We start from the raw sequence: 14,277 nt of genomic DNA on the forward strand, positions 1-14,277 counted from the left end.
TGTCTGTCTGTCTGTCTGTCTGTCTGTCTGTCTGTCTGTCTGTCTGTCTGTCTGTCTGTCTGTCTGTCTGTCTGTCTGTCTGTCTGTCTGTCTGTCTGTCTGTCTGTCTGTCTGTCTGTCTGTCTGTCTGTCTGTCTGTCTGTCTGTCTGTCTGTCTGTCTGTCTGTCTGTCTGTCTGTCTGTCTGTCTGTCTGTCTGTCTGTCTGTCTGTCTGTCTGTCTGTCTGTCTGTCTGTCTGTCTGTCTGTCTGTCTGTCTGTCTGTCTGTCTGTCTGTCTGTCTGTCTGTCTGTCTGTCTGTCTGTCTGTCTGTCTGTCTGTCTGTCTGTCTGTCTGTCTGTCTGTCTGTCTGTCTGTCTGTCTGTCTGTCTGTCTGTCTGTCTGTCTGTCTGTCTGTCTGTCTGTCTGTCTGTCTGTCTGTCTGTCTGTCTGTCTGTCTGTCTGTCTGTCTGTCTGTCTGTCTGTCTGTCTGTCTGTCTGTCTGTCTGTCAGATAGATATTTAGATAGATTTAAACAAACCAAAGCAAACCCACAAACCTTTGCTGAGTGGTTTCATTCAGTGTCATGATTCAAGAAAAAGAGGACGACCAGAAAAGAATTGTGGCCGATGAGGCTGATGGCAGCAGAAATGTCAAAAAGAGGAACTTCGCGACTCCTTTGCTTCCTTCCTTTCGAGTGTTTCGCGTGATTCAGTCGGTGGCGGCGAGGCAGCGCGCAGCAGCGGAGATCCAAAACACACCACGGAATCGCGACTGTTTCCCGTAAATATCCCCACAAGATTCGTCGCTCGGTCCCTAATCTAATTAGTGCGATGGCCAACGAAACGGCTGCAGCAGCTGCAAAATCGTCCAAACCCGTGGAACCGGACTCCAAGCTGAAGATTTTGGCCCTGCATGGGTACCGGCAGAACGGCGACGGTTTCAAATCCAAACTCGGCTCCCTACGGAAGTTCATCAATAAGTACGCCGAGCTGGTGTTCGTGACGGCGCCGCACATTGCCCCTCCGCTGGCGGACGCTGATCCGGGTACGGAGCCGGATCCCACTCAGCGCAGCTGGTGGTTCAATAAGGACGACGGCACCTTCAAGGGCACGAACCGGAACGGACCGGCCATCGGGTTCGAGGAAAGCCTCAAGCTGGTGGAGAAGGTGTGGAAGGATGAGGGGTGCAGCGGACTGTTGGGGTTCTCGCAGGGCGCTTGCTTCGTGGGGCTGCTGTGCGATCTGAGTGCCCGGGGGATGACCTCGATTAAGCCGGAATTCGCCGTGCTGTCATCCGGGTTCCGATCGGGAAGCTTGGTGCACCTGAATTTCTACGAGACCAAGGTCCAGATTCCGTCGCTGCACATCTACGGCGAGGCGGATGAGATTATCCCGAAGGGTGAGTTCTTGCGGTCTATTAGATCCCCGCGTTTCAACACAGCTAATCCTTTCTCGCTCATTCACAGACCTTAGCATGGCTTTGGCGGACACCTTCATGGATCCGCAGATTCTAACGCATCCGGGCGGACACTTTCTGCCGGCTCAAGCCGCTCACAAGCAAACCTACGTGGAGTTCTTCCGCGAGCGGTTGCAGTTCCACTTGGAGGCGAAGGAAATCGAGAATGCCACGGCCGCCAACAGCATCATGTTGGACGATAATGGTCTTGCTGGAAGCGGCAGTAGGGGGAATGGCGTTCATGGCGGCGACGAGGACGACGATGACGATTCGGATTAGGACAGGCACCAAGAATCTAAATACAGTTAAGTTTTGCTGATCGGTAAGTTGGACATTGTTCTTTTGTTTCCGAAATGGTCCGTGTCCGTGGTCTCGATCTGTTTTTGGCAGTTGAATTTGATGCCGGTGCTGGAAAATCAAGAATCGGATGAACACTTCTTTTCCACTCCTACCCGGTAGCTTATCGGTTTTCCATCAGATTCGGACTATTAACCGCTTTGCCCTTAGCTGTACTAACGTAGTTGTTTCCTCTGTTGTCGTGGTCTCCCGTGCCTACGTTCTCCACACCATTCAGGTGCTCATCGAAGTGCTGCTTCCACCTTTCGATTATCTCACGTCCGTCCGTCAAGAGGTGTCCGTCCTTAACCCTACATATCTCGGCTCGTGGCTCAAAGCCGTTGCGGGATGCGTTGAGCTTCTGGTAGAATTTCCGTGTTTCATGGGAACGGCACAGCAGTTCTATTTTGGCGCATTCTGCTTCTTCCGGGTGGCGATTTTTCTTCCGAAAGAGGAGAGTCTGCTGTTTTCGCTACTGTTAGTAACGTTATACGTTCTGCCGGGATCCTTGCTGCAGCATTACCGCCCGTGCTGCGTTCTTCTCCTCCAAAATCGATCGAGTGGTACAAGGTACGATTTGTACGAGTTGGCTGCGCAGAAACCTGTTCGCTAGTAGTTCGTTATGTTATTGCAGTATACTGCTCACAGCTATACTGCCGGTGGAAGCATAAGTGTCCCATGTGCATTTTTGGCAATATTGAGATTTTGCTGCCCATGACCATGTATCGTGGGGTACTATCATATGGGGAAATAAAAATAGGTAGTTTGTTCCGAAAATTGTTGAAAAAATGTATGGCCGATTTGTAACATTCCTAAAAGTGGACGCATAAGCGTCACGTTTCATTGGCAATCCTATGGAACTATAAAATCGCTCTAAAACAAAAAATAGTGCTCAAATTAAAAATTGGTTGATGTTAGAACACGATTCAGCACTTATACTTCATAGTTGAGACAATTTACTTTTTTCGAACTTCGGACGCGATTTTCTCGATTGTCTGTTTTTGCACATGGGACATTTATGCGTCCACCGGCTGTCCAATAGCTGTGAGTCTTGGACTGATGATCCATCAGCTCGACGCAGTAACTGCGTTTCTTTAAGGCGATTTGACGGTCGAAAAGATCTACATGGAATAGCCGGAAGGTTTTGTAGTGACCGGCGGTAAGGTATGTCGTCTGAAGAAAGCTCCGTTGGACTTGAGCAAACAATTCGCGTATGGAACAAGAGTACTGAGAGACATCGTCGCCGTATATGTGTACGATCTTCTGGTGTTCGCGCTAACAATGAAGCCACGGTCAACGCGTTTAAGAAGCTGTTAATCGCAAGATTCCTTCACTTCGTAGATCTTACCAGTGCGCTTCTCTCCCTTGTTGTTGGTGATTTCGCAGCTACGCTGGAACTATAGCTTCAGTAGCTTGTCCGACGCTGTTGCAGCTTGGACTGTCGTTGAAGTTGACGCATACTGCTCGATCTTGTGTCATGTCTGACTCGCCTACCGTTGACTTGTCATGATCTCAGCATCGCTTTCAGCCTTCAACCCACACACGAACATGAAGCACTTGAATTGATCCTCCCCGAAAGATTCCCAAGTTCGGAATTGATACACAGTTTGCTCAACCAATAAGCAAACGTCTTGAAGTTCACGGTGATTTCCTTCTTGACTTGCACTTGAGCTTCGATACCATCTGCTCATTACATACTCTGGAGTTTCGAATAAGGTTTTCAACTTACTCACGGAGTCATCGAACCTAATTGCGTTGGAACGCTTCGGAGGAATAAAGCTGATGTACCTCTCGGACTGCGATGGGCTAAGCTTTCAGAGCAGCAACCTGACATTGGCTTCGTCCTTGGCAAATTGAAGGTTCTGTTCCAAAGCTGTGATGCCAGCGTTCCCTCGCTTCTCGCCCATATGAGTTTATTCCACGCCTACAGCTCCTCCTCGAGCTCGCCGAGCGGCGTATGATTTGATTTGTGTTGCGGAGGTATATGGACATTATTTATCGCCAGAACATTGGGAACGGTGGCAGAGCTGTACACCCGCTTGAAACATGATTCGACAAAGGTCGGACTGGTGAAAAATGCGTGAAACGATCGCGGAGTGTTCGAAGCGGAAGCAGTTTAACCGGATGTCTACCATAAACGAAAGGAGGTTCAACAACCTCATTCGAAACAACAAGCCTGATTCTGAAGAAAGTCCCTTACTTGGCGACGTCACACCGTTCTGGGCCAAGTTATGAGAGAATCCTTTCCAACACAGCAACAATGGGATGTGGTTGGCTGATCCAGTAAAAAGTGCAGAGCAATAACGTGCCTTTTCGTGACACCAATAAAGTGCTGTCGTCAGTGTCAGTAATAGCGAAGATGATACAAGGCTATTGCGATTCCAACAACGTGATGACCGAGGGCCAGAAAAAATGTCGCAAAACATGTCGAGTGAATGCAACGCAGCATGCGATCGACAATCGAAGCAGTCAATGCTTTTGAAATTTTCAATTTAGATTTTTAGTTTGTATACTGAAATCGAGTCATAAAGACCGTAAATGTAAATTGTTAAGTTAATTTCATTTCAAGTCCAGTCCAATTCGCTCCCCAATTGGGTTGTTTAGTGAATAAAATATTCCTACTTTCTATAGGCTAACAAAAAGAGCTCAATTTTCTGAGTATAACGTGATTTTATTGCGTTCCATTCCAATACCTTTGTTTTGATGGGTAAATAAACAAAACCGTTTTAATTTTCGTAGATAAAATAACAGTTCAATCGATAAAATGACAGTTCGCCCCGAACAAAAAAAAAATCCCCATACAAACTTAAAATGCATTTTAAAAATTGTTCCCGGGCACCAAAAATAATGAAATTTTGGATTTAGACTAATTTTAAGGCGGACATTCCGAAAATGAAATAATCTGGATACCCCTAAAGAACCCAATTTCGCCAATAGGTTATGGGCCATTGGGAACGGAATCGGAACTGGTATTCGTCCATCAAGATGGGAGACAGGCTGTCGTTTCCAAAGCTAACTACGATAATTTGAGCTTCCGGATGAAGCTGTTGCTGACCAAGGAAGGCGATTGAACGGCGGTAGCGGATGCAAAACCGGAACCGGTCACGGACGCGTGGAGGACCAAGGACGAGCAAGCGCTGGCGTCAATCGGATTGGCCGTGAGGACAACCAACTAATCCACATAAGGAAGGCCAAATCGGCGGCAGAGGCGTGGAATGCTCTGGAATATTTCCACGTGAAAAAAACTAGGAGTGGGTAATGTCTGAGACATAACCGCAATGTTGACGTAGGACAAAGACTGGAACGAGATTCCGACTTTTATATTTCCATAATATACAATGTTTGTTGTTATGACAATACAAATGGTGGACTGATGTGTTGAGTAAAGTTGTTGTGATCGCTTTCGCTGAATGCATTCATAACCCAACAAACATTTTTGCTGTATCACACTTAAATTCAGAAATTGATCTCGGTAAACGGTTTACCGAGAATCCAACAGCTGATATCTCGGTAAAATATTTACTGATTCTCGGTAAACCATTACCGAGTCTTGGTGGACTTTGCCGAGATCTCGGTAAAAAGTTTGATTACCGAGATCTCGGCAAAGTTTTAACGACATCTCGGTAAAACTTTTACCGAGATTCAGTGAAAATTATTACCGGATTCTCGGCAATCCGTTTGCTGAGGTCGGCGATTTAATTTAAGTGTGATAAGAGTAAATCAAATCACTCTTAAGCTAACTTTAACTCAAGAAGCTGTTATTCAGCTGAATTATTAGATAATTGAACGGCATTAGATAGATCTTTTCAACTTAAGTTTAACGTGAAACTCTTCCGACAATGAGCCATTTTATGAAGTGACAACAATGTTGATGATGATATTGGTTTTCACGGGTTATTGGACGCTACCTTCTGTCAAAATTCATTCATAAAATCGGCTCGTAAAATGGACTATACACACTCAATCCTGAATTGCCTGTTCAGCATTTTTTTGACGAAAATAGAACAGCAGAACTATTTCGGTAGCTTCGGTAATCAATTTTACTGAGGCTCAGTACAACAGCTGTCAAACCTGGTGCAAAAGGTAAACAATGCAGTATATAGCTGTATACAGCTGTTCTATTTTCGTCAAAAATTTACCGAACACGGTACTCCAAATTAAGTGTGTACGTTGTTTTCATCCGGGAAGAACATATTAGTGGCCGACTTCACTATTGCTGAACTACCAAGCTTTCAGTCTGTCGCTTTTAATTATCCGAATCATAACTCTTGAGGCATCATTTTCACTGATCCTGGAAAAGACCGTTTATAAAACGGAAGATTTTGGCAAGGCAACTGCATGAACTCATCACGCAATGTGATTTTACCCATACTGAATGCGGCCGTTTGCTGTCGAGGATGAGATTCCTGGTGCTGCCACCACGATAGCCGAGAGTCATCACTGAGTTTGTGTGCAGTTGCCTAGCTGGGAGGTGACAATCTCCCTTCTCATTGACTGATCCAAGGAAAATGACGAAAGATAACAGAGGAAACAGCTGTTATGCCCCTAGATTAGCAGATGAAGCTCCTCCCATTCGGCGGGCTTTCCAGTTTATTCCGTTTGTATGACCCGCCCACATTGTGTCAGACGCTTCAAACGACTAATCAACCGTTCTTTGAGGCAATTTTTAATCGAACGGATAAACTAATTGAAGTATTGAATAGTTACGATCATTTTAATTCGATAAATATAAGAATGAAGCAATGTTCCAGGCACATTTGTCCGAATAAGATAATGCGTTGTTAAATTTCGTGTAGAAAGATTAGTGATCGATTTTGCTGTTGCTGAGCCACCAAGCATTCAACCATTCACTTTTCGAATGCACTACACTTTTGCCGATCGATGGAATATATCCGAAAATTATCCGGTTCATAACTCTTAAGGAATAATTTTCTCTGGCCCTGAGAAGGTCCGTTCAAATAACGGTTGATTTTAGAAAGACAATTGAAAATTATCCGCACTGAATGCGGAAAGCCATCGAAAACTGCCGCCGCCTGCTGCCATGAATGAGATTCCTGGTTCTATCAGATAGATAGTCGAGAGTCGTCGCTGAGTTGGTGCGCAGCTTACCCAGCTGCGGAGGTAACTTCCATTGCCAGGCCCACCGCAGCCGTGATCAGTGGATGAGATTCCTGGTGCTATCACTCGTCGAAGTTGACGTGCTGCTGCGCAGCCGTGGACGTGATATCCACCTTCACCCTCCCTGACTGATCCAATGAAAATGACGAAAGAAATCAGAGGGAACAGCTTTTATGCCCCTAGATTAGCAGATGAAGCTCCTCCCATTCGGCGGGCTTTCCAGTTTATTTCGATTGCATGACCCGCCCCGCATGCTTCGGACGCTTCAAACGATTTTTAACCAAGAAATGAGAGAAATTTTCATTTAAGAAATAAAGTAACAAAAAATATAAAAATATTTAGATCATTTTAATTCGAAAAATGCTAGAATTAAACAAGGGATCGTCCTTAAATTACGGCACACAAAAATTAGTCATTTTCAACCCCTCCTCATCCCTATGTCACACTTTTTGTATGGGATCTCTGAAATTTTTGTATGGGTCGTCACACTTTGCTGACACCCCCCCCCCCCCTTTTTAACGTGACGTAATTTCTCAACGCTCCCCAATGTTTCACGAAAAATGGTTCTGATAGGACAATGCGTTTCTAAATTCTGGGTGGAACGATTAGTGGCCGGAATTCAATCTCTCATTTCTCGATTGAACCATACTTTTCTCGATTGATGGAATGAAATTATCTGATTTCCAACTTTTGAGGAATTATTTTCGGTGGTCCTGAAAAGGACCGTTTGATTAATTGACGATTTTAGGAACGAAATGGCATGAAAACATCATGTCACGCAATTCGTGTTGGTGTTCTCCTTGCTAAATACAGGATGCCACCGAAATCTGGTACGCCGCTTTCTGCCATGGATGAGATTCCTGGTGCTATCCGCAAGATAGCCGAGAGTTTTGCGGCTGGGTTGATGTGTTACTGTTCAAGCTGTGGAGGTGACATCCACCCTGCCTGACTGATCCAACGAAAATGACGAAAGAAATCAGAGGAACAGCTTTTTTGTCCCTAGATTGGCAGATGAAGCTCCTCCCATTCGGCTGGCTTTCCAGTTTATTTCGTTTGCATGTCCCGCCCCGCATGCACCAGACGCTTGAAACGGTTAATCAATCGAGAAATGAGAAAATTTTCATTTAACGAATAAAGTAATCAAAATATTGGAAGATTTAGATAATTTTAATTCGAAAAATGGTTAAATTAAACAATGTTTCACGAAAAATGCTCTGGATAGGATAAAGCGTTGCTAAATTCCTGGTGGAGTAATTAGTGGCCGGCATCATTATTGTTGCGGGGCCACCAAGCATACAATTTTTCACTTTTCGGTTGCACCACACTTTTACCGAGCGATGGAATGAAATAATTATCTGATTCACAACTCTTGAGGAATAATTTTCTATGGTCCTGAAAAGAACCGTTTGAATATTGAACGATTTCAGACAGAAAATTGGCATGAATTAATCATGCCACGCAATGCGTGTTAGATTTCCCCGTGCTGAATGCTGAACGCAGTCGAAAATTGGCCCGCCGCTTGCTGCCGTGGATGAGATTAGTGATCGCCCTCACTGTTGCTGAACCACCACCAAGAATTCAATCTTGCACTATTTGGTTTCACTACACTTTCTCGGTCGATGCAGGAATTAACTCTCTAGGAAGCATTTTCGAAGAAGTTGAAATCAATTCATCATGCCACGCAATGCGTGTTGGATTTCTCCGTGCTGTTTGCTGGAAGCCGTCGAAAATTGGCCCGCCGCTTGCTGCCGTGGGTGCGATTCCGGATTTTGCTGCTGCCTCTGCCACCACCGTCGATCAATCCGATGTTCAAACACTTCCTTGGTCTGCCGCGTTACGTTGAGCGCATAGTGGGTAAGGTGCGATGCAAAGAGATAAGAGATCGGATAAGCGTCGAAGCACACTCTGTGGAAACTATATGCAGAACGCATGAACCACACATAGTAGATGAGTTGCGATGAGTGCGGAGATGCGATGGAGCTGCTTCGACGCATGTGAACGCAAGAGAACGCAAGAGAAAGCAAGAGAACGCTTGTCGGGTATGGATTTTATGATTGCGCTCGTTGTGTATGTAAAGCAATGCGAATTTAATGTGTTGGGAACGCTAGTAGGTAATATAAAATGCTTTAATATGTTGTTGTTTTTAAACATAACTCAAATCTTTCTCAAATGACTTGCATTTTGACGATCCAGTCGTAATAAAAAATTATCATACTGTCTATCGATCGCCATGTAAAATAACATGCTTCATTGCATATAAAATAGTATTCCATCAAATCGAAGTTTTTTTACAGCATAATTTTATTATTATATGTGTAGGTATAAGAAAACATAGTATTTTCTCGGTTTGGGATTTAAGTCAAGTGATCAATGTTTGATATGGTCATTTGTTCAGTGCATGTTATTCATGTGCAAGTTAGAAAGTTTAAGGTTTTATGACATTCAACTTAATTTCTAAAAGGATTCTGATTAAAAGGTTCTGCTTTTTTCTTTGTCGGGCAAAACTAGATCCCTTAACGAAAAGAGTAAATAAACACGAATATTGACCATGCATCCAAATCATACTGCTTAAAACCAAAGAACACCGAATACAAAATTATAAATATTAATTAATTTCTCCTAATTTTAAAAATCATTCTCATAACATTCAACAAGGTATGTATGGTTATGGTGGATGTATAACATTATGGGTTTCACGCATTACGAGCTAAAACAACTTTTGTTGCTACGGTTTGTAAAAAAATGTTCATACTGACAACGATGAGTCATTTAACTAATCACTCTTAGTAATGTACACTGTACATATTTTTGTGCGAGGAATATGTAAGAATATGAATATGTTATGAATACTATTCAAACATGGAGAAATAATAGTATGATTTCATTGAACATCATGCAAAAATGAAACAGAAAAACGTATACATTTTTTAAATTGGATGCACCATCTTTGTTTACTCCTCCGTTCAACATCCATTTTCTCCGAATTTTAAATGAATTTGGTTGCATACGGTGTTTGGCGCAGTTATGTTTCAATAACACTGAAATAAATTTTGTTGTTTCCACCGAATCCATGGTGAAATTAAGAACTGTACCAACAATTTTCAACCGAATGCAAAATTCTGTTAATTGTACTGAAACATTGTCAATATTACCATGCGTGAAGTACCATTGAGTAAAAACATTCTTGATGTTACTATTTTGACATTGTATTTTTGACCATGTTTATCTAAGACGCGCAACATTCAAGTCTACATGGTCGAAATTACAATGCCCAAATAGTAGAACCAAGAATGTTTTTAGTCAACAGTAATACACGCATGGTAATATTGACAATGTTTCAGTACAATTAACAGAATTTTGCATTCGGTTGAAAATTGTTGGTACAGTTCTAAATTCTACCATGGATTCGGTGGAAACGACAACAAAATTTATTTCAGTGAACGGTTGCAATTAATAGAGACATGTCATGATTTATTAAAACTTTTACACATATTTATTGAAGAATTTCAGTTTATTGCTTGTGTACTTATTAGAGACATCTTTTCTCGTGGATATCGCCGAAAATTTTGTAATAAAAAAACCTATCCCCTGAATAATACATACCTGCCGATTTTTTGTTACTTTTTACCGAGACCAGCACAATCAAGTAGTCTACAAAATGTTCTAATGCCGAAAATCAGTATAACAGTCTCATATTGATTTAAATTGAAATCAACACTCAGATAGCCCAGTACACAAAGTATACATTCTTTTCTTAAATAATTAATTCAATAATCTCAATCTTGTACAGTTACACCAGATTTTTTTTGAACAGGTCGGTTTTTGCTATTGCAACAGAATCAAAACTGACTAAGTTATAGCAAAAAAAACGGCTCGCGCAAAACAAAAAGCGGGTGCATTTTATCTTTCCGCTCTTATAGATGAAACGATCATTTCACTACCCACATCCAAAGAAGCGCTTCAACATATAAGCGACTTCATCGATCAAATCACGCGAGTCGTTGATGCGCACGAAATAGGCAAAAAAGGATGTGAAAACAACATGCGCACCCTCATTGAAAACCTCATGCACTATGGCCTATCAAACATCCCTCTTCTCACCTCATAACTTATCGCATCCGATCGCATCTCACCTTACCCACTATGGTCACAGCCTTAGACGGTTAGAAGGTGAATGTGCAACAGCACCCTTGCCGAAAACCACCGCCACCGAGCCGACACGGCCGTCAAAGAAGAATGAGCGAAAACGCAAACGAAGAAAGTGGGCAGCTCTCGTTCGATGCGTTCACGTCGAGACGACAAAGACAAATGAGGGAAGATGCGAAGAAGCAGTAGCTTTTATATTCGACGGGAGCATCCAAAATGTGCTCGATCGTGATTGGCTGGAATAAACATGGGTTTAATTTTCCCAATTTTTCAATAGTTTGCTATTGAAAATCAGCAAATGTTAATATTGGACATAATTGGTGTAAAGATTTGGAATCGATTGGAGCCAAAATTTTGAAAATTCAACGAGAAATGGCTGAGTTATTAACGCTCAAAATCTCCACTTCAAACGTAACGCGGCCGATTTCTGAAAATTTAGAATGACACCCGGTATAGAAAAGAGAGACGTAGTCCTACGTCAAAACGTTGACGACGAAAGTTTCGGTGATGCGGAAAATCTGCAGCCTACGTCTGAAGAAGCACGGGGACATGGAAGCGTACGTGTCGAAGCTGGCGGAATTGTTCGAGAAACTGAACAATTTGCAGCCGGAGAAAATCCTGGATGATCATGATCTGCAGTGGCTGGTCGCCATTTTGTTCAGAAGTCTGCCGGAGGAGTACGAGAGGAAATTTCCATGAAGCAGCCTCCGGGGTTTATCGTCAGCGGAAAGGTAAGCAAGGTATGCCGTTTGAAGAGATCTTTGTACGGGCTTAAGCAAGCGGCTCGTGCTTGGAATCAGCTTCTTAATGACGTTCTGATAGCGGATGGATTCGAGCGCTGTAAGGCAGATCCCTGTCTCTATAGAAAGCGAGTTGGTGGCAAGTGGTGCTACGTTCTACGACTACGTGAATGACCTTATCGTGGCGAGTGAGGATGAGCGCATCGTTGGTGCGTTGAAGCTGGTACTGCAGAATAATTTCAAGATTACCAGTCTCGGCGATATCAAGCTTTACTTGGGCATCGAAGTTGATCGAGACCAAAATGGAGAATTCTTCAGCCAGCGGTATATATCGAGAGTGTTGTCCAATCTGCCGGTCTTCAGGATGCTAAAGCATCCAGCGTGCCTATCGATCCTGGATACTGTAAGATAGAAGAGGACAGCGACCTGCTTCCAAACAATTTGGAGTAACAGAAGGTAGTTGGCAGTTGCTGTACATTACAGTCGATCCTGAGTAAGCTGCCCCTCTTCGCATGTCAGTCCCATGTCGTTTCTAATGCAAATCATAGTTTTGTCTCTCACGAGGTCATTTAAAACAAATTTGATATCTTTGACGCCTCTTTTCACAGCTCAATATGCCATGAAAAGGGTATGCATGAAGTGAACACAATTTTTTGAAAATAATTGGAGTTATAGTGCAAAAGGTGGGCGCTTTGAAAAACAACATGGAACTGACATGCGAAGAGAGGCAGTAAGGTGAGTTGCCCTATCCCCAACGTGACTGGGACGAACGGTTCGCTACTTGAAGGGGACGGCAGACATCTGGCTTCGACTGAGCAGCAGCGGTAATTCCTCTGGTCTGTTTGGTTTCGCCGACGTCAATTGGGCAGAATGCCATACCGATCGGAAATCCAACATCGGGTACGTATTTCTGTACTGTGGCGGTACAATTTCGTGAAGCAAACCTGCGTCTCCTTGTCCACATCAGAAACGGAGTTTGTAGCACTTTCCGAAGCATCCCAGGAAACGGTTTGGCTGCAAAAACTGTTGGAGGACCTAAGTGAGATAACGAAGATATTGGCAATGCCAATTTAATCGTTTGGATTCTCTAGACTGAGAAAGCCAAAATCTCCAAAACATTGAACTTCCAGTCGAAAATCTTACGCGATATTATTATATGCAGATAACCAGAGCAGTTTGAAGATGCTGGACGCAGAAAAGTTCGGTAACCGTATACGAAACATATTTCAACAAAATTCCATTACGCCAAGGAAGGACTTGAAGACGAAAGGTGTTGTTCAGTACGAGTACCGTGCAAGCGAGAGTCTGGCAGCCGATCTTCTGACAAAGCCAATAGCAAGGCTACGTTTGGAGGAACTTCGACAACAGTGTTATCTACAGAAGCAGCATTGAGGAGGAGTGTCGAGTGAATGCAACGCAGCATGCCATCGACAATCAAAGCAGTCCATGCTTTTGAAATTTTCAATTTGAATTTAAGTTTGTATTCTGAAATCGAGTAATAAAGACCTTAATTGTAAACTGTTAATTTAATTTCTTTTCAAGTCCAGTCCGATTCGCTCCCCAATTCCACCAATAAAACAGGCTATGTAAAGATCAGGTCATCATAGATGCCGTCATGGTGGGTCTAGCCACCGATAAGCGGAGAAACCTGAGCATCGACTACAAAAAGCTGTTCGATTTAGTACTGCACTCGTACCTTTATGGTACAAATACGGAATCAGTACAGAGGCTGCATCACCTGTTGCAGATTGTGACACTTAGCAACATTATCCGAGTGGAGGTCGGAGTTGACAAATACCGGTCAATTCATATTTTCCGGGGTCAATTAATGGATGTCAGCTGTTTCCGCGTCAACGAACAGGAGGAGATTCGGAATATGGTTGTAGGCGAAGTGTACAAATACCTCGACTTCCTGCAACTTGGAGAGATACAAGGATCCAAGGTTGCAACCATTCATTTGCAAAGATTTATATTCATTTGCTATTATCTCAGTTCAGAAGCATGCTATCGAAAAACAATGTATGGATGAATTTAACCTTGTAGTTTTATCTGAAAGTTTGCCGAATAACATTGGGGTCGCAAACGTATACCAAAGTCGTGATCGAGCTGTGAAGGCAACTTTCCACAGCGTGAATGAAATTTATATTCACCGCGTGGAGAGTTGCCTTAACAGCTCGTTCACGACTCTGGTATACGTTTGCGACCCCAATGTTATTCGGCAAACTTTCAGATAAAACTATAAGGTTAAATTCATCCATACATTGTTTTTCGATAGCATGCTTCTGAACTGAGATAATAGCAAATGAATGTAAATCTTTGGAAATGAATGGTCGCAACCTTACAAGGATCAAGGAGGAGCTACACAACAAATTCTTGTATCGTGTCAACTGTATTCTGAGGAGCTTTCTGTCAATCGGAAACAAGGGGAAAGCGATCAAAACGTTTATTGTGCTCCTGTTGAGCTACAGATACAGCTGTAAAGCACAACTCTACAGATTTGTC

The 14,277-nt window shown here is 43.1% G+C and overlaps 1 protein-coding gene across 1 annotated transcript; it reads left to right on the forward strand.

Annotated features, from left to right (window-relative positions):
* Nucleotides 1-663: 663 nt before the first annotated feature.
* Nucleotides 664-1,761, forward strand: LOC109412581 (esterase AAEL000016). The gene is made up of 2 exons (XM_019686207.3): nt 664-1,378; nt 1,446-1,761. Exons 1-2 carry the CDS (start codon nt 811-813, stop codon nt 1,712-1,714), a joined length of 837 nt encoding a protein of 278 aa, XP_019541752.3. The 5' UTR covers nt 664-810; the 3' UTR covers nt 1,715-1,761.
* The last annotated feature ends 12,516 nt before the right edge of the window (nt 1,762-14,277 follow it).

The sequence above is a fragment of the Aedes albopictus genome, chromosome 1 (genome assembly GCF_035046485.1).
Source record: "Aedes albopictus strain Foshan chromosome 1, AalbF5, whole genome shotgun sequence".
NCBI classification, from domain to species: Eukaryota; Metazoa; Arthropoda; class Insecta; order Diptera; family Culicidae; genus Aedes; species Aedes albopictus.